The sequence below is a fragment of the Ranitomeya variabilis genome, chromosome 4 (genome assembly GCF_051348905.1).
Source record: "Ranitomeya variabilis isolate aRanVar5 chromosome 4, aRanVar5.hap1, whole genome shotgun sequence".
Taxonomy (NCBI): Eukaryota; Metazoa; Chordata; class Amphibia; order Anura; family Dendrobatidae; genus Ranitomeya; species Ranitomeya variabilis.
This window is the reverse complement of record NC_135235.1, coordinates 213,812,528-213,832,709: the sequence shown is the minus strand read 5'-3', so window position 1 is coordinate 213,832,709 and position 20,182 is coordinate 213,812,528. Positions and strand designations below refer to the sequence as shown.

Here is a 20,182-nt window from a genome sequence, read left to right as displayed (position 1 = left end):
AACTCTGATTAATGAGAATAAATTCCTGGATCAATGACCCACCCCTAGAAATCTGGAGCATATAGCATACAGTATTATTTCTCCAATTGAAGCCATCCTGGCCCCTTTGATATCAATTAACCATCACAACATCTGGGGGCCAAAAGAATATAAGCCCACCCGTTGAAGTTCAGATATGTCTTTCTATATATACCAATGCCGAAATATTGTATATCTTGTCTGATTAGTAAATCAATACATTAATATTCCCATCATGTACACCGTTGCCTATCTTTATGCATTCCATTATCTTACTTGACTTGGCAGCAGCTACCTGGCATTGGTTGCTACAGCTAAGTTTCTACTGACTGATGTACTGTTCCTCTTCCATGTGAGCATTTTACCATCCAGTATGGGGTGGATTTTGGCTTCCCGTGTGCATAACCCAACATTGAAATCTTTCTTGCCTTGCCTATGCATAGGGAGCTAATTATTCTATATGTTCTTCTCCTTTTTCCATCAGAGCCTCCAATGTCTCCTGACCATAAGAACGATACAGTTACTTCAGGTACAGTCGGAGGTGCAATCAAACTAACAGTGGACCTGCAAGCTGGAGCCCAGTCGCGGGCCACTGCCCTATTGACTCAGGCCCTTCCAGCTTCGTTTTTTTGGTACCAAGGAAATAGTTCTACTGCTATTCAGACTGGCGGTAAATTCAAGGTGGACTCCACTCCCTATGCATCCACTCTCAACATCGATAAGTTGACCGAAGCCGAATCTGGAAATTATAAATGTGTTGCCGAAAACTTTATTGGAAGAACAACCTTCCTTTTCAATGTTAAAGTTTCCAAAAGCGGTAAGTCACGCCCGATGAATCCATCATGTTACATTTTAACAAAAGATTCTGCCTACTGATTAGTATCGGTGCCAGGAATCCCCAACAAGAGGGCAAGATAAGTATTGCACATCCTTTATTGAGATCATTGGAACTTATGATTAAAAAGACATTTCTTCATGATCAGAAATAGATAAAATTGTAAAGTGCTTGTAAAAACAACCAACTTTTCAATTGACAATCATCTACGGTCTCAAAGGGATTTTTAACTCTATAGTTTATTGCCACCGTAGAAGATATGCATGGTTTTCTAGGCAAAGGTCCCACACTTGAAAGCACTTTTATAAAACTGGAGGATCCTGGATCTGCTGATCATTTAGAAGCAAAGCTGCCTCTGCTAGAAGCCTTGAAAGCATCCAATTCGAACCAGTGGCTCAACCATGCTATAGTTCGGAACTTTCAATCTTCACAAGTGCACTGTTCCCTCGTAATCCGAAATCCAGAAGACATAGTGGCGGTGCACTCCTACCAATAGACAAGAATAACCATTTAATGTACAATACATACAAGCTAGTTCTAGGTCTACGGAACAGACACTTTTTAAGGCTATTTGTTGGGAGTCCTGAATGGGGGACCTTCTTCTTTCCCCCAAGAATTCCATAGGAGAATACTTTAAAATAGGTTTTCTAACCCATCCCTTTTTTGTATTTGGTATGCTTGTCCATACTGTTAAGCTGAATTTTATAAACCCCACCTATTTATATACTCTTTACCAAGTCTCTGGTGACTTATTTTGCCAAGTCCCCAAAGGATATACACTAACCAGTCCCTAGTCCCAGATCGGTAGTCCATTTATCAGAATACCATCATTGTCATACAACTACAATAATGGCTTAAAGTGGAACATAATTCCTTAAAATGCTTTATTTCCTTTTTAATGAGACCCCTGGCTGAGTCTTATGCTTCTTATTTTTCAGGTGGTTCCAGTGGTGGACTGGATGGTGGAGCGATCGCCGGCATCGTTATAGGAGTACTCGCTGGTGTGGCCATTATAGGAATCATCGTGTTCTTCATAGTAAAGAAAAGTATGCATCCGTTACTTTATGTATAGCTTTTTGGCGTTCTTTGGCGTCTACATGTAATTACATTTTTAGTTGTCTTGGCGTTAGATTTATTATGCAGAAACCTTCAGCCTAAATTTTCCAGGAATTGACTCCAGAATGTACATGACATGTCACTGGGGCGATTCCACTCGTTGAGTCATGCAATAATGCAAAAATTCCCCTTCCTATTATCTCTCGGAAAATCTGGCTGTCCTATGAACTGGACCTTTACCTGGGGAGGTGCTTATGCAAATTTGCATAAAAAGAGACTTTTTGGAACTATATAATAATGAAGAATTAGAGAGTTTCTGGATAAGAAATGTTATATCTCTACTTTGTCTTTCTGGATATCGGGCTCTGTTCACATTTCAGCACTTTGTAGCATAAATCAATAAATAAACTCATTAGCCAAATTTGCCACAAGACGGCCCTTTTTGGGATTCATTTGGCCGGTGTTGATTGGTATAGCATTTTTATTAATGGTATTGGAAACATTGCTCAGTCCAAGCTTTATAATTTTGTTACACTGGGACTAATGGGCAAACATTGGCATAAAGTGGCATTCATCTTGGCAGAAAATGTGATGAGAAAAGAGCCGACTTTGTGTGTCCGGTCCTGTTTTGTATCATTCTTAACACTGTTACTTGTACCATTTATGTAGTACATTAATCATGTTACAGATATACTGTATTGTATGGATTTATTATTTTTTAGCATTTTACATTTGTGTACTACATGTTTAGTTCAGTGTTTCTGTTTTTAGTAATTTTTAGGTATATTTAGCACTAATTGTTGCCATTAACAATCAGAGTATATTATAGATATGAGCAAATCTTTTGAAATTCAGAATTCCCAAATTTGCCAAATTTTACCGGGAAATTCAATTTTCCATGAATTGAAAGTACTCCAAAGCCTCCAAACACCCTGAGAAGATGTGTATGTTTTAGTGAATTACAACACACTATCAAGGAAGCTAGCTACATGTCCCTCCTGGGACTTGCCCCACAGACGCGGTGACTCTCCTAATTCAGAAACATAGTGACATTCCTAATTTACAGAAACAGTGACTCTCCTAATTCACAGACATACTGACTCTCCTAATTTACAGAAACACTGACTCTCTTAATTTATAGACACAGTGACTCTACTAATTCACAGACACAGTGACTCTCCTAATTTCCAGAAACAGTGACTCTCCTAATTTCCAGAAACTGACTCTCCTAATTCACAGACATAGCGACTCTCCTAATTTAGAGACACAGTGACTCTCCTTATTCACAGACGCAATGACTCTCCTAAATCATAGACACAGTGACTCTCCTACTTCAGAGACATACTGACTTTCTTAATTTACTGACACAGTGAATATCCTAATTCACAGACATAGTGACTCTCCTAATTTACAGACACAGTGACTTTCATAATTCACAGACATAGTGACTCTCCTAGTTTACAGACAGAGTGACTCTCCTAATTCACAGACACAGTGACTCTCCTAATTCAGAAACATAGTGACATTCCTAATTTACAGAAACAGTGACTCTCCTAATTCACAGACATAGTGACTCTCCTAATTCACAGACACAGTGTCTCTCCTATTTCACAGACATAGTGACTCTCCTAAGTCACAGACATACTGCCTCTCTCAATTCACAAACACAGTGACTCTCCTAATTTACAGACACAGTGACTCTCCTAATTCACGTAGTGACTCTCCTAATTCAGACCCAGTGACTCTCCTAATTTCCAGATACAGTGACTCTCCTAGTTTACAGACATAGTGACTCTCCTAATTCACAGACATACTGACTCTCCTAATTCACAAGCACAGAGACTCTCCTAATTCAAAGGCATAGTGACTCTCCTAATTCACAGGCATAGTGACTCTCTAAATTCACAGAGTGACTCTCCTAATTCACAGGCATATTGGCTCTCCTAGTTTACAGACACAGTGTGTCTCCTAATTCACAGTCATAGTGACTTTTCTAATTCACAGAGTGACTCTCCTAATTTACAGACACTGTGACTCTCCTATTTCACAGACACAGTGACTCTCCTGATTCACAGGCATTAGTGACTCTCCTAATTCACATACACAGTGATTTGCCTTAGGGCTCCTTCAGATGTCCGTGATAATCGGTCCAATAACCAATCAGAATGCACGGATTGACAGCACATTTCCTGAGCCGAGCGTAACTGCTTAATGGAAATATGATATAGGAATACATGCTCGAGTCAGGAGATGTGCAGCCAGTCTATACATTCTGATCTGACATCAGAACCGATTATCATGGAGGAGCCTCTATTCACAGACACAATGACTCTCCTACTTCACAGACACAATGACTCTCCTACTTCACAGACACAATGACTCTCCTACTTCACAGACACTGTGACTCTCCTACTTTACAGACACAATGACTGTCCTACTTCACAGACACAGTGACTCTCCTACTTCACAGACACAGTAGCTCTCCTACTTTACAGACACACAGTGATTCTCCTGTGTCTCTCTCCCTATCAATTTATTCAGTATTATACTCTTTTTATTTTTTTACACACTATTTATACAGTTTCTTTATTGTTGCATGACTTTATCTCTATATCTCTATTGCTCATTTATGAGCTGTGACATCTTCTCACAATTTGGATCCACTATAAAACGGCTGCTGCCTTCCCTGCCTCTGCTTTTATACCAGCTATGATGATCCCTCCTAATTGGCTTTTACTATATACCATATAATGTATAGCTGCAAATCATTATGGAGAAGCCTGTTTGGCCATGCTGAGTTCATGTGACACTAATGTGAAGCATCAGTTCATTTTTCAGCATGTTCATCCAATTCCTAATAATTTGACAATAATTCGATTAGCAATACATTGATTTGCTCATCTTTAACTGTAACATACTGGATTTTTTAGTCTTATAGGATTTATTATTCTGTTCCAATCTGATGTTTAATTAGTGGTACTTCAATAAAAGACACTATAGTATATCCAGTTGAAATGTCTTAAAGTGAATCTGTCAGTAGGTTTAAACCCACCTGACTATTTATATGCACTTGTAGCTCTTTCAAAGACAACTCCAGCAATACCTTTACATGGCCTGTTCGTTCCTCTGTTACTGAGAAATTGGTGTTTAAATTGATATACAAATGATGCTGAAGTGCTATGGTAGATCTGAAGCATCTGTCACTCCAACTCTATTCTCCTGCCTCCACGCCTCCTTCTGCTTGACTGAAGTCATACAGTGTAGAAGCTCAGTCAAGTATTTATGCAATACACTATGAATATTTCATGTATGTCTTCTGCCGAAATAACCCTTCACTTTTCTGCTGTTGCACTGATGGCTCTAAGTCTGTTCTATAAAGTCTGTTGTATTTGGCTTTAACTTTGGTATCAATTTTTCTTGGCTATCAGCTATGCTTGGGATTGTCTTAAAGGATATGAATGCCTTACTGGACATTTTTATTACTTAGATGCACACATTTCTGGATAACAATAATTTTAGCAATTAGGTTTGACTAAAATGTTTGGGCCAGTGTCTTCTCGAGCCTTTATGCATCACAGCATGAGTTAACTGTGAATCTGAAAGTTAGCTTGCCTAATGTTACTCTGTAACTTTTATCTTTCTTCCCCCCAAACCATCTTCTAAGTTTTTTTATGACGACATTTAAGTTGTGTGGAACTTTGATGTGGTCATAAATCAGCTTGCCTTATATCAGTCTGTAACTCTCATCTTTCTTCCCCCAAAACATCTGCTTTACTGATTTATGACAACATCTAAGTTGAGTTGAACCTTCATGTGGTCATACATCACCTTGCCTAATTTCAGTCTGTAGCTCTTATCTTTCTTCCCCTGAGCCATCATCTAAGCTGATTCATGATAACATCTAAGTTGAGTTGAAACTTCATGGGGTCATACATCACCTTGCCTAATTTCAGTCTGTAGCTCTTATCTTTCTTCCCCTGAACCATCATCTAAGCTGATTCATGATAACATCTAAGTTGAATTGAACTTTGATGTGGTCATATATCAGTTTGTAGGTGTTCAGGAGGCTAAACATAATTGTGACATTGACAGATTCTCAGTTATTCAGTCCACTATGAATTGTGATGCAATGAGACTGTAGAAGTCAAACTGTCCAAAACATTTATTGAAGCCCAATAGCAAAAATTATTTTTAGCAGTAAATGAATGTGTTTAAGTAAAAAAAAGTGCTCCTTACAGTTTGGGTATAACATTTACCTTTCGTTATTGTATGCTGGAAATAACCCATGGACTTTGAATACTAAGGCAGTGATATCACATATCTTTCCACTGGCCGTGTGCTTTCTTTTACTCAAAGTTTTACATGTGGTTTATCTATTTCTATGCTCACTTTGCGCGTTTCGATCCATTGGGGTTTTCGACAATAATCCACTGATCCCTAAGCTGATATTTAACCTTTAAGTTTATGTCTTCTTTTGCAACAGTTTTTTTAATAGCTCATCTAAAATGTGTAACTTTGTAAATGGCCTTGAATTAAAATACCTTGCCGTTTCATGTTTACAGCTCCTATGCAGACCTATGCAACTCTCTCCCAGCTGTTTTTATGTCATTTTGCCTTATCTGTACTGTACTAATGGAGACATGCGTAGCTTTGGAAAGAAGCTTTGGGCGCAAAATAGTAGATTTTTAAAGAGAGTATGTCAGCACAAAACGACTGTTCAAACCAAGCACTTGGTGCACCATCAGTGTATCCTCCCACCTACTAGCTTTGCACTTACAGTATTTACACCTTCCTATGTTTTCATTGAAAGCTCTGGCGTTAAGAAAGAAGGTTGATGAAGAACAAATACCATATAGTTAGAAGGTGCACTCAACTGCTTGGTCACACCAGGGGTGTTCTTAGTTTGAACAGTCATTTTGAAGTAACAGACTCCCTTTAAGAAAAATGATTTGCCAATTTGCATAGTTTAAAGGGATATTTCCATATTCATAAATGGATATTTTCAGATAGAGCTTGTAAAAACAAGCACTTTTGCAATTTACTGATTATTAACATTTTCAGCCGTTCTTGAGATATTAACAACTTTTCTTTTGTTTACCGCTCATCGTCTAGGAGACCGACCACCGCTGCTACACAGCCAAAAATGCATAGTGCTTACAATGTCTTTTTTATGGATCTTGTAAACGCTATTTTAAACCTGTTCAGAATAGCTGGAGAGCGCTATTACCTCCTAATGCTGGGCAGCTTCAGCGCCGTGCTTACATGCTAGACGACAGTGGTGGTCAGTCTCCTAGGCAACGAGCTGTAACAACAAGAAAAGTGTTAATATCTCAAGAACGGCTGCAAATTTTAATGAGCAGTAAATTGCAAAAGTGCTTGTTTTTACAAGAACTATCAAACAATATCCATTTATAAACATGATTGGAATAACCCTTTAAGTTTTAGGCAACACAGTATATATATTCGGCTTTTATTCCTCTCCCCTCGATCGGGCTTGCAATAAAAGAAAATAAAAATCACAGTAGTAGCATTTTGCCGCCTGCTTCATCTCTGGTGGGCTGCTTTATCTAGTGCCGGGGCTACCAACAATGATAATTGTTGTTTCTTGTCTATTATTCTGCAATTTCTTCATTTCTATATCTTTTGCTGATATAACACATTTCTGTATCCTGCAGAAAAGCGGAGCGGTGAGGACAGAAGGTAAGAGCTTTATGTACAAATGGACGAGTTTCTAGAATGGGAAGAAACTGCTGAGTCTATTTGTTACATAGATGGACGTAAATCACACAGATACTAATCTCAATCATCCTTGTAGTTTCTTTTCATTGCTAATCCATAAATTGTTTCTCTTTTTATATTTTTTTCAAGCGTAATTTCTGATTACTCAATTTCGACTGTTCCTTTGCAAATAAAGGGTGCGCATGTAGCAGAGCTGAATTTGACAACTGAGCTGTGCAGAATTTAGACTTGGGTCTATGTCCGCGGACATCAAATGGTAGCAATAGAAGCGCAGCGGAGCTCCTTTATTATTAACCAGTACGGTGCAGGACTGCATATCTAGTGTTGGGCGTCTCTGTTTTCAGCACCCATACTATTGTATAGGGTATGCATAAATCATGCGTCTGAACGCAGCTGTTAACTATATGACCCAACCTGATCTTCCTATTGTTTAGTTAAGTCTCTGCGCTTGCCCTAAATACAGTTTCGTATTGTAGCAGCCGCTCACTAGGATGTAGCAGAGCTAGTTTTGTTAGCTTGTCATTCGGCATGAGTCGTCATTATATTGGGAGAGCTCAGTACATGGAGAGTTAGGACTTATGCACAAAGTAGTTGTCACGGGTTTACCGTGACAGAGAGGAGCCAGTAGATCACAGCATCTGAATTCTTCTACTTTTGCACTGATTAGAAGCACTTCATCATCATATTAAACATTGCAGGTCTCTTTTAGCAGTGCAGGGGTTAATATGCTTAGTTGAGAGCTCTTTGAAGCTTTCCTGCATTAAGGCTCTCAGCTGTTCACTATTAGCCACTCCCATTTCCTATATAAACTGAGTCCTGGCTAGCACTCATTGTCAGAGTTGTCAGCTTATGCTGTATGGCTGGTGGTTGTTGTTGGTTATTATTTGAGAAGGCGTTTGGTGGATTTATCTGTGGCTGTTGCTAGGTTTTGATTATGCGATAATTCCCCTTCTTCTCCTACTTTGGTTTAACCTCATCCTCCACTCCCCGGTGTATACCTCTGTTATATGTGTGTGAATATTTGTATGTTTGGTATTTTCCTTTACCCCTGTTCATTTTACCTTGTTAGTCTGGTTGGTGTATTATGGTACACTACTAGTTCTCTCTACCCTGGGTGGGGGAAAGGTAATGACTGAGGGCGGATCCAGGAGGTAAGGCAAGATACATGGCCCACGGCATCTTCATCATCAGAAGTAATCCGGGGAACAGGGCGAGCTAGGGCACCCCTAGCATTAGGGACAGGTGAAGGAGTCTCTGGTCTGAGGACACCTGACAACAGAGTCGTGATAGTGGTATTGGGGGAGTCCAAATTGTACGACGCATAGGATCATACCATACCTCCACGGGATAGGTGTCATCTTGCTCACCAATAAGGGTCCAACTATTGGCAACCCCAAGACAAACCTTGTCAAAATGGAGCAGAGGCCATGCACACATGCCTACCCTCCATTCAAAACAGGAGATAGTATAGTTTATCAGCATGGAAAAAGAACAGAGCGGAGGTGTGCATGCATGGCTACTGCTCTAGTCCGTCAAAACATTTGTTGGGATTTTTGGGGTTTTAGTCACTGATCTATAAGTTATAATTAATCACATTGATAGGAAATAGCTTGTAGTGTAGGCAATAACCCTTTAAGTGAGCACATGCAGTACTAGCGCATGCGCATTGCCCTTTTTTAAAGTGTATGGTACTGATGACCATAGCTAACTTCTGAATGGGGCTTTCTTCAACAGTGCAATAAGCTTTCCATAAGGGCAGGACACATGTGCTAGCCCTTGACTATTGTGATAAGTGGCAAAGACTTAGAGGAGCATGTACAACTAGTGTTCCATATAACTCCTCTTGGCTTGGCTTTGAGGCTGTGGTGAGTGAGGAGGACCCCTGTTCTAGAGATAATTGGAGCTACCAACTGTTGAACCCACATCCAATGGATGGGTGATAATCTGCTTAAACTAGAATACCCCTCTAAAATAACTTTCCTCTGTGTCTTTAGCCTGTTTTCTCTACCCTCCATCAGACCTTAGATACTTCCCCCCTCTCCAGTGTGGATCAGTTTACCCTTCCCACCTGCTTTCTCTGACACTGAATAAAGAAAGCCATTATCAAGAGCTCTGATGGATTTTTATTTAGCGCACAGCTAAATACAGAACTTACAGATACCGTATTTATTTTCAATAAAGTTTGCTTGAAAAGTAAAGTAAAGGAGTAATAAATAAAACAGCTCTGCTATCTCTGAGTGAGTATATTAAACCCTGTGTATAATATAGAAGTTGACTATTAGTTTGCAGGTTATAAGCATGTAAAGGATACATGACATATCAGAAAAGGCTCATTGGACCGCATGTTATCTATGTATGCAGACTAATATAAACATACCGCTGCTCACCATCATACACCGCACTATGTAACCCTATATGCACAGCAGGAATTCCCACTGAAAGCTTTGCATGTTAAATTGAGCAGACTCGTGTAAACACACGTTGCGTTGTGCCGCGCTCCTCCACTAATGGACGTTTCTTTTCTCTCTAGACTAAATGACCTTAGCGCCCCGACAGGTAATGTATATTATTGCTTCATACGTGTGATTATCATGTACTGTTTATAAAGCTAATGTGATATAGAGATGTCCCCAAGGAGATACTATGAAAACCGTGGAAACCGTCAGCAAGCTGATGTTGATCAACCTGTGCTCTCGGCATGCTCGACCTTCACATGGTATCAGTCACTTATAACAGTATTACCATAGCGAGATAAAAAAGAAGCCCCCAACTATGTAAGCATGAGAAAAACTGAGAATAAATTGTGTTTGTACTACATGGAAACCATCAGCAAGCTGGTGCTGAGAGATCTGTTTTTCTAATTAGGTGTTTATATATGACTTTGTCGTTTTTGGATTACTTATGTTGCCATCTGATAAATAGGTTGGGGGTCTAATTGTGTTATTTGACACCTCAATATCTGTTATATCCAAAGACCCACACCCACCCCAGAAACATTTCTGAACACCCCCTCTTGGGCATGTTTTTACAAAACCCTGTCCCTTTTGTGATTGCGGTCACCACACCCATGAGTACAGTGACCAATCCCAGAAACATTTGTGAACACCCCCTTTTGGGTGTATTTTTTAAAAACCCTGTCCTTCTTTTTGATACGGGTCACGACACCCACCCCAGAAACATTTGTGAACACACCATTTTGGGAGGGTTTTTACAAAACCATGTCCTTTTTTTATATGGGTCACCGCAGAAACATTTGTGAACACCCCTTTTTGAGTGTATTTACAAAGCCCTGTCCCTTTCTTGATTTTGGTCAGCACGCCCACCCCAGAAACATTTATGAACACCCCCTTTTGGGTGTGTCTTTACAATACCCTGTCCCTTTTGTGGTTCTGGCCACCAAACCTACCCCAGAAACTTTTGTGAACACCCCCTTTTGGTTGAGACTTTACAATCAATCCCCTGTCCCTTTTTGTGGTTCTGGCCACCAAACCCAACCCAGAAACATTTGAGAACACCCTCTTTTGGATGTGTCTTTATAATATCTTGTCCCTTTTGTGGTTTTGGTCACCACACTCATGAGCACTGCTTTTTAAGTGCTGACTGTCCTGACCTTGGATCCGTTTCACCAACAAATTTCTGTTTCTTCTATTGTTCCTTCCCTACTATTGGAGATACTCCAGGAACGGGACAAAGTCTAAACCTCCATAAGGGGTCACTTGAGCCTAAATATTAAAAAAATCCCTTATTCTGGACTAGCCAAAATCCTGTGGAGGCATAGTGGGCCCATGTCGTTGACCAACACCACAAGGACTAAAACTACCTTTTTTGCAAAATCGAATTATTGTAGTCTGCTGACTTAGTTTGCATGTATTCAGGGTGTATACTACAAAGGTGATCATCCATGATAACATGTTCCCTGCATGTTGGTGGTTTCCAGGTGATACCTTTGCCATTGTTTAGTTATTTTTGTACTATTGACAATAGTAAAATTGCTGATGATGCCTCTACGTAGTCATCACCAGGACTTTTATTGGGTGGCATTGCTGGGTCTCTAGAGTAATGTGGAGACATATTGGTGTCATGTACTGCCTGGGGCATCTGTGAATATGCAATAATTTAAAAATGTTCATGACCGTAGAATAAAAACAAAAAAGTAATTGTTGTATACAATTTTAACTGCACTTCTATAAAGCTCATAAGATTATGTAGTGAACCGTGGCATGACAACTTTTTTTTATCGGAAACCAAGGCTTGGTCAGCCTGCATTCATTTGATACTTGGCAGGAGTAAATGTGTTCTACACTGTTTGCTCTCATAAAAGATTTTTATTCTACAGGGAGTGTAGTATATGCAGAAATCAAAGCAAATAACAAACCAAACGGAGGTAAGGTTAATCACGGGGGAGGGGCACTAATTATGTTGCTGTTTCTGATGCTCCTCATAAAGTTTTTTTCTGCTAATATAGTGGTACTATTATATTATTATATAGTGGTATTATTATTATTATTATGGTACTATATTATCTATCTATCACATCTCCAGAGTGCACCTCCAAACTTATCTCTTCTATGTGCTTTCCTCTCTGCCCTCCATAAGACTTTAGATACTTTCCTCCATCTCCACTGTAGATCTGTGTACAACTCCTCCCACTCGCTCCTGCTATCTCTAACACTGAGTGAATGGATAGGGAACCACAGTTTTGATAGATTTTTTATCAATTTTGCAAAGCACACAGCTAGATAATGACTTATAGACACTCCTCAGCAGCAAAGCACTGGAAATTCTTTTAACGAAAGCTGTTTCAGAAAGTGAGCCCCAAAAACTAAGCGGATATTCACCCTTACTAGGTCCAGCTTCATCTCCATCAGTATGTTGGCTGTAGCGGTGATGCCAATAGTGAATACACCAGAAGGGAGATGGCACTGGACCTAGTAAGGGTGAGTATCTGCTGAGTTTGTTAGTTTAGGAACTTTACAAAGTTTGGGGCCAACTTTTTTAAGCGAATTTCTAAATAGTCTTTGTGATGCTAATCACTGCTTATGGACAAGTGGTGAAGCTGTGTGGTCAAGAGGTCCGGGGTCAGATACTAAGAGAGCTCATCATAAATAAAGGGATAAGGCAAAGGTTTAGTCAGACAGTTCGAGGTCAGAATTCCAGGAAGGTAGTGGATCAAGACAAAAGGGCAAGGCAAACAAGGAGTCAAGGCAAGATCCAAGGTCTGGTAACAAAGATCAAATACAGGAACACAGAGAACAGAGCAAGTGCACACCACAAAGCAGAGAGCCAGCTAAATAGCAAGGTAATTACTAGAATTGCAGACACATGTAGAAAGTTGCGACTCGTCCCGGATTGGATGGCTGAACTGTCACTCAACATACAGACAGCTCAGCATGCCCCTGTCCTAGATTGTATGACTGAACTGTCACTCACTGTTTGCACACCTATAGGCAGAATCGTGATTGAGTCTTTATTAATACTTTTCTGGCACTTTGCTCCTGAGTGTCTGTAATTCGTTATCTATCTGAGTGCTTGGATAGAGCCAAAATACTAATCCCCGAACACCGTCCAGAAACCGGCGCTAATTACCTGCTGAGTTTGTTATTGTGAGTATTTTACAAAGTTTGGGTTCCACTTTCATAAAAGTGGACAACCCCTTTAATTTTGCACTTAAGACCCAAATGAACAGTAAAAAAAAGAATATGTGCAAATCTGTACATTGCAGTTAAAGATACAGTAAATGTGGAATATATAGAGAGAAATAAAAATAGCTTCCTCTGGAGTCTCCTCCTCTTCTGCACTCCACCCCCAGGTCAACTAAACTCCTACCTTTATACGGGTGGTCTTGTTATAGAAAAACAGGAGGAATCTTTGGGGATCTAAGTGCCTATCTTCAGAGCAAAGGGGCGAGAGCCTCCTCTAATTTGTCTTTGGATTGGTTCAAAACCAAGCAAGTCCATGAATGATGAACACCTAGCCTGACATATCTAGAGGCGTACAAATAATTACTTCCTGATGCAGAGTATGAGTAATGGTGGTGTAAATGTGTCCGCCCATGGACTTTGTGCCTCTCCTGTACCTGGTTCAAATCAGTAATGTTGATGGTTTCCTGGATAAAAACATGGTTTATTTTTACTCTAAGCCTAGCTACATGTGGACAAACTTAACGCGTTTTATATAAATATATTTATGCATATATTATATCGTAAAATTATTTTATCATATTATTATTCCAGATCATTATCATTTTTATACTGATATTGTATAGTGATTTAATAATATTTTGTTCGCTTTTATATTTTTAATAAGCAAATAAAACATAATTATTTTTGTTGTATCCAGTTATGGCGGAGACCGCAATAACAAACCTCCCTCAAGAAGAAAAGGTAACTATCCTCGCATCATTTTACTAATTTTTAAAATTTAGTCAAAGGAAAGTGGAGTTGTTCATAACAACCAATGTCTGGTTGCATCGGTAAAAATGTCCAACTTCGAAGAAATATATTCCCTTTATTTTTTAGATTGTTGGGCAGTGATAAGGGTCTTGGATTTCTATTTTATGACCCAAAGTGAAAGAGCTTTAAAGTCATGTCTTCTTTACTTTTTATAAGAGGTGAGGGTAGGAAAAATGCTCATAGCTGTTTTAAGAGCCAAAGCGGTAGTTAATGAGCAAAAGCTATAGCCTGCCCTTTTTTCAGTAGGAAGTTTATTAAACAAGGTGGTCCACTTTGATTACTTCCTCTCTGTTAGAAGTTTTGTTCAAGGTGGTTCAAGAAATTGAGTGTCCACTGAAATCCTAGAGATTGAGTGTCCACTGAAATCCCAGAGATTGAGTGTCCACTGAAATCCCAGAGATTGGATGTCCACTGAAATTCCAGAGATTGGATGTCCACTGAAATTCCAGATATTGGGTGTCCACTGAAATCCCAGAGATTGGGTGTCCACTGAAATCCCAGAGATTAGGTGTCCACTGAAATCCCAGAGATTAGGTGTCCACTGAAATCCCAGAGATTAGGTGTCCACTGAAATCCCAGAGATTAGCTGTCCATTGTAATCCCAGAGGTTGATGTTCACTGGAGGTCCACTGAAATTCTACAGATCAGATTTTCACTGAAATTCCACAGATCTGGAGTTACAGTATATGATATCTCAGAGATTGGGTGTAATGAGCAGAAGCTATAGTATCTCATTTTTTTCAGTAGGAAGCTCATTAACCTAGATGGTCATCTTTGGTTAGTTCTTTTACTGCTAGGAAAGTCCTTTAAGATGGTCCACTGAAATCCCAGAGATCAGATGTAATCTGGGGAAAATAGGAAATGTACAATTACACATGAAATCTATCATTCAATTGTCCTTCAGATTGAGAAGCTCTCTAAATGTAGGACCTTCCTTTACGAACTCTGTTTCCTCTGCTACTTTTCTTTACATTCTTTTCTTCTTTACATTATTTCAGGACGAAGTGAAATATGCATCACTCCAACTCCCCAACAATCCCTCTGTCAAAGCCGCAGCGCCAGAAAACAAGGCAGAAACGATATACAGCGATGTGAAGACTTCAACCAAAAGATAATTAATCATGGAGATTAGAGAATTGATATGGACATATTTGCCGTATGGCAATGACTCGATGCGAGTCTCTAAGTTGACCTGACGTTGATGCGCACAGGATGAAAACTCCAGATTACGAATGGATTTGATCCAGTATGTATTTCACTATTAGATCATTTCAATGTCAAGATGAATGCCTTTTATTTTAGGGCAAAATACTTAAGAATCATCTCAATGTTTTTTTTTTTTTTTAATCAGCCCATATACCATGATTAGTTCTTAAGTTACCGAATCATAGTGGTCAGCAACCCAAGTTGATGGGAAACCACAATTTCCAAAACGCTGGGAGCTGAAAAGTCACAAGTCAGAAGCAATCTCGTAGTATAAATTGAAATTAGGAGGCGATCAGCTGCTGGCAGCCCCTTCATCTCAAGGTTTATAGAGCAGGACTCAATAATATGCTTATCCATAAATCAGATGACATTGTGGTCCTCCAGCGTTGAGAGCTGGGCTCTCGGTTTTAGCTAGACTTGCTCAAGAAAAGAACATGAAAGGGTTGTAAAAAAATAAATCAAAAATGTAAAAAAAATATTTTGCCAAAATCCTTATTTTAATCCCATTCACTTCAAAGATCAGTTTAAAGAATGTTTTCCTATATACATGCTCAAAATCTGCATACGTATCTGTCACCATATTATGTTTTGTTATTATGTTTAACAGATGCAAATAGCTTCTTCACAGAGCAAGACAACAGGGTCTCCAGTGCCTCTGAATGGAAGAAACAATCCTGTAAATGGCACTAGAAACCTGGGTCTGTGATGAGGATATTTACATATTTCATTTCCCAGGGATCTAGCTGGGAGAAAATGTACCCCTTAGACCGCACTATATTCGAGGGAACCACATTTTTGGGACAGATTGTTTTCACTATTAGCTCAAACTACCCCCCCCCGCAAAATATTATTATTGTGCCATTTGACCACAGCGGACTCATAGTTATGCTCCCCCAGTTATTTCCCGACTTCCACCCACCATCACCTTGTTCTTTGAACCTGGCAGTACATTCATCACGTAGAAGGTGTTTACTGCCTCCGCAATAAAGGAAGTAAGCTTTCACCATGTATCTAGTATAACTCCACCGGAAAGCCATTTATCGCTTTAGCTTTTACTCCAGGAAGGATTCTTCTTGCTGAAACCTCTTCAGCCAGCCAGTAATAAAAATGTCATATTCCAAGATTGCAGTATTTCTCTCCCTACACATTAAAGAGGACCTGTCACCTGCCATAAATATGTAATTTTTTAAACTTGGTGTAAATGCTGCTGTTATCCTGAATCCGCATTGTTTTCCTTTTGTTCCTGCTCCTCTCCGTTCCTGAGATATGGCCTCCTCTTCCCTGTAAATAAATCTAGTCTATTTAGCCAAGCGGGTATGGTCCTCAATTTCTTCTATGGGAGTTTTCCTGAGGACCATGTCCACTGTCATTCATGTACGGGGAAGAGGGGTCCATATTTGAGGAGCAGGGACAAAAGAGAAACAACCCAAGAGTCAGGAGAAGGGGAGCATTGTTGCCAGGTACAGAAAATCCATACTTATGGCAAGTGAGAGGTCCTCATTTATTCTGATCTCTATAGAACTCTCTAGATTTTCTCCAGGATCACCCAACAGATAGTCCTCTCTGCCCTCTCATAGATGGGATAAATCCTTGTCATTTCATGTCCCATATCTGATACTCTCCTATAAGTGGCACATGATCAGTTACCTTCTCCTGACTTATATCTCTATATTGGTCAATATGTCCTGAATTCACCTTGATGGTAAATAGAAATCCTCCAGAATCACCCCAACATCTTCCATGTAGGTTTATACACACCACGACCAACCTGTGGTCCTGCCTTCCAACATCCCATGATGGCAGGTTGTTTCCCCTGGCGTCTCCCATACTTTTTTTAATTACAATTTGAAAGCATAACACTCCATACCATGTACACAGGCTTGGTTTTTCATCTGAATATATACCCGTACAATTCTTCTTCTTTGATGTCCTCACCTCTAAACCATTTTCCAGCTTCTCTTCCTCTGGTGTGAAAGTTCCCCTTGAGCCTTGGCTCTTATTTTTCTAGTTTATTTTGTATTAATATATTAATATATGTTGTTTTTTTATACTCGAATGGAAACAAAGTAATAGCACTTTGTGCTCTCCGAGCACTAATTTTAGGTAAAAGCCAGAAAGATGGCTAAAGTGATAGAATTGATAGATATGACCTTATAGTATTCAGCTGTGGTGGCCATCATGATGATCCTTCTGCATTCTGGATCTGGGAAAAAAAGCTATTTAATTCCATAGTGTTCTCCTCAACTTATGGACATGCTTTACTAAGGGGGAAGTTAGTGTAGGTGTCAGAGTGTGGAAGGGGATGTGGGCACCAACAAGCCACTTTGCTTTGCCCTTGGTGTTTAGTTACCAACTTAATGCAGCTCTCACCTGACTGTGAATGACCTGTAATACCAGACACAGTCTGTTGATAAGAATAGCAATGGTTTCTGGAAAAAAAAGGGATTGATGATGGTCATTGAGCTAGGATTAAATCCTAAAATAAAGTGACCCACTGTTGTCTGCTTCGATTTCTTTGAAGGGTTTCCCATTAAATCCGCATTTCTGACCCATGGTTCCAATTGTAACATCGATTACCACCGATTGGAGACTTGATGCCTTTTGTGCTAAATGTTCAATGGTCATGAGATATGGATCCTAGCTCATAGACGTTTACATGTAACATGCGTTAAAGGGAATCTGTCGGCAGGGTTTCACACCCCAAACTATGTATCTGTTTCAAAGACAAGTCCATCAATACCTTTACATGGCTACTTTGTTCCTTTATTATCAAGTAATCAACCTTTTAATTGATATGCAAATGAGGCTGAAGAACTGTTTGTAGATCTGAAGCCTCTGTCACATCAGCTCTATTCCCTGGCCAGCATTGTTTCTTCATGCTTGACTGATGGCTCCTTCTTTGCCTGAAGTCACACGTCAAAGAGGTTTGCAGTTACTGAGTTATGGTGCACAAGGTAATGATAGATATGGAAGTAACGATGAGTATATAGTATACACTCATCTCTGTGCAGGGCTGTGGCTGTGAACACTTCCCATTCTCCGAGCATGTTAGGAGAAGTCAAGAGCTGGACTTCTTTACTCAATAGACAGCACACCACTGCACCCATGCGGACCAGCTCTTCCCAGCATAGAGGTTGTTAGTCATACGGGATAAGGCAGCTTTGGGAATAAATAGAGCTGGAGTGACTAAAGCTTCAGATCTACCATAGCTCTTCAGCTTAATTTCCATATTAATTCAAACTCTTGATTTCTCAGTAACAGAGGAGCAGACTAGCCATATAAAGATATCACTGGACCTGTCGTTGAAAGAGCTGCATGCGGATATAAGTAGTTTGGAGGCAAAATTCTGTTGACAGATTCCCTTTAAAGTGAACCTTCACACTTAATGTGTCTGAAAATGCTAAACAACGATAAAAAAATGGGTTTAGAATGGGAAAAACCCAAAGTAGTGCTTCTTGTTTATTGCTAAGATTGTAGATTTAGATTATGTATAGATCAATTAAATTGTAGATTTAGATATTGTATAGAACATTAAAAATTAACTCTAGTTTTTCACCAACATGCACTATTAACAAGTGTCCTTTAAAATGTGCCAAAATTCAAGCCTACCAACTTAATATGCCAAACTACTATATGCTTACCCAATTCTCCTACTTTGGAAATTCCACTTGTCGAATCTCTAATTCTAGGATTGTCTTATAATGATTGAGTTTGGAAAAGTTCAAAGAAAATGATATTTTCCGATAAATATTCAACTACAGAATACCGAATATAATTAGTCAAAATTTTTAGGGTTCTTCTCCCAATAGGGTGCCTAGAAGTTTTTAACCGATCATTCCAAAGTAGCTTTGTTTTACGGGAAACGAAAACTTAAGCATCCATCATTACAGCCATAAACCTTCTCCCTAAAACTGCTGCTCGGTTACCAATGCGATAATTATCAAGTCTATTTTTACCTATGGTCCCATTTTAACGCTGACTCCCTTTTCCGTAGCAATCAATTTCATTGACAAGAAAATAGTATCAGTCCTCACTCCTCCAAACGACTCTTTGCAAATTGTATTCTCCTATGAATCAGAGATAAGAAAGGAGGTCAAAAATAATTCCAAACGTGTTTCGACTGTCTTAATATCCGAGCATGGGAATGAGTTATTTATTGAGCTGGACAATGAGTGCGAGTAAGTATTGACTCAGGGAGGGTCCCACAAAATGCCAAACATCGCAGTATAACATTACTATGTCAGGGTATACAGGTGGAGCTGAGAGTTACGGAAGGGGTGTCCTATCTGGAAAGACAAATTTGGCTCAGCTGTACCAATAATGTGTTCTATGTTCACACATACCCTTGCTTCACAAGCGTTGGAAATTGGGTCTAACATAAGCTTTCTTTCTCCCGTTCCTCCTCTGCATTTTTTCTTCCCACCAGCAATGTCACAGATTTTTCATGTGATGTATTTATTATTAGACAATGTATAACTAGGGAGGATTTGGATTTGGATTACCGGGGACGATGAAATGTAATTACAGATGGGTAATATATGTGCTGTACTATAATTCGTCAAATTAATATTTTTGATATTAAGAGATGTATATAATTTTTAATTGTTCAATAAAATGTTGTTATCTTGGCCCTTTAACTCTGATTGTTTTTCTTTCTTTTTTTCTTTCATGACTTTTATTCATTCATTAAAAGACAAAATAATATTTAAAAATCCCGTTGAACGTAGATTAATTTTAGTTTGTCTTTAGAAGAAGCAATTTGGTTCAAATCATTGATATTTATGGTTTTACTTGATCTGGAGGTCACTGTTGGCTGAGGCTACCAATTTTGGTGATCTGGCCAACCCTCTAATGTATATGAAGGTGTTCTGACTTA

General features: G+C 39.3%; 1 protein-coding gene across 4 annotated transcripts in view; it reads left to right on the top strand.

Annotated features, from left to right (window-relative positions):
* Window positions 1-19,943, top strand: part of LOC143770337 (cell adhesion molecule CEACAM2-like) — a 43,817-nt gene extending 23,874 nt beyond the window's left edge. Inside the window, exons 7-13 of one of the 4 annotated variants that reach the window (XM_077259864.1) lie at window positions 503-835; window positions 1,792-1,899; window positions 7,585-7,609; window positions 10,179-10,204; window positions 11,985-12,032; window positions 13,988-14,031; window positions 15,099-19,943. In XM_077259864.1, coding sequence (XP_077115979.1) covers window positions 503-835; window positions 1,792-1,899; window positions 7,585-7,609; window positions 10,179-10,204; window positions 11,985-12,032; window positions 13,988-14,031; window positions 15,099-15,215 — 701 coding nt within the window. In that variant the 3' untranslated portion in view covers window positions 15,216-19,943. The remainder of the gene's footprint in view (window positions 1-502; window positions 836-1,791; window positions 1,900-7,584; window positions 7,610-10,178; window positions 10,205-11,984; window positions 12,033-13,987; window positions 14,032-15,098) is intronic. The other 3 variants (XR_013214605.1, XM_077259865.1, XR_013214606.1) reach the window with 3 other exon arrangements.
* The last annotated feature ends 239 nt before the right edge of the window (window positions 19,944-20,182 follow it).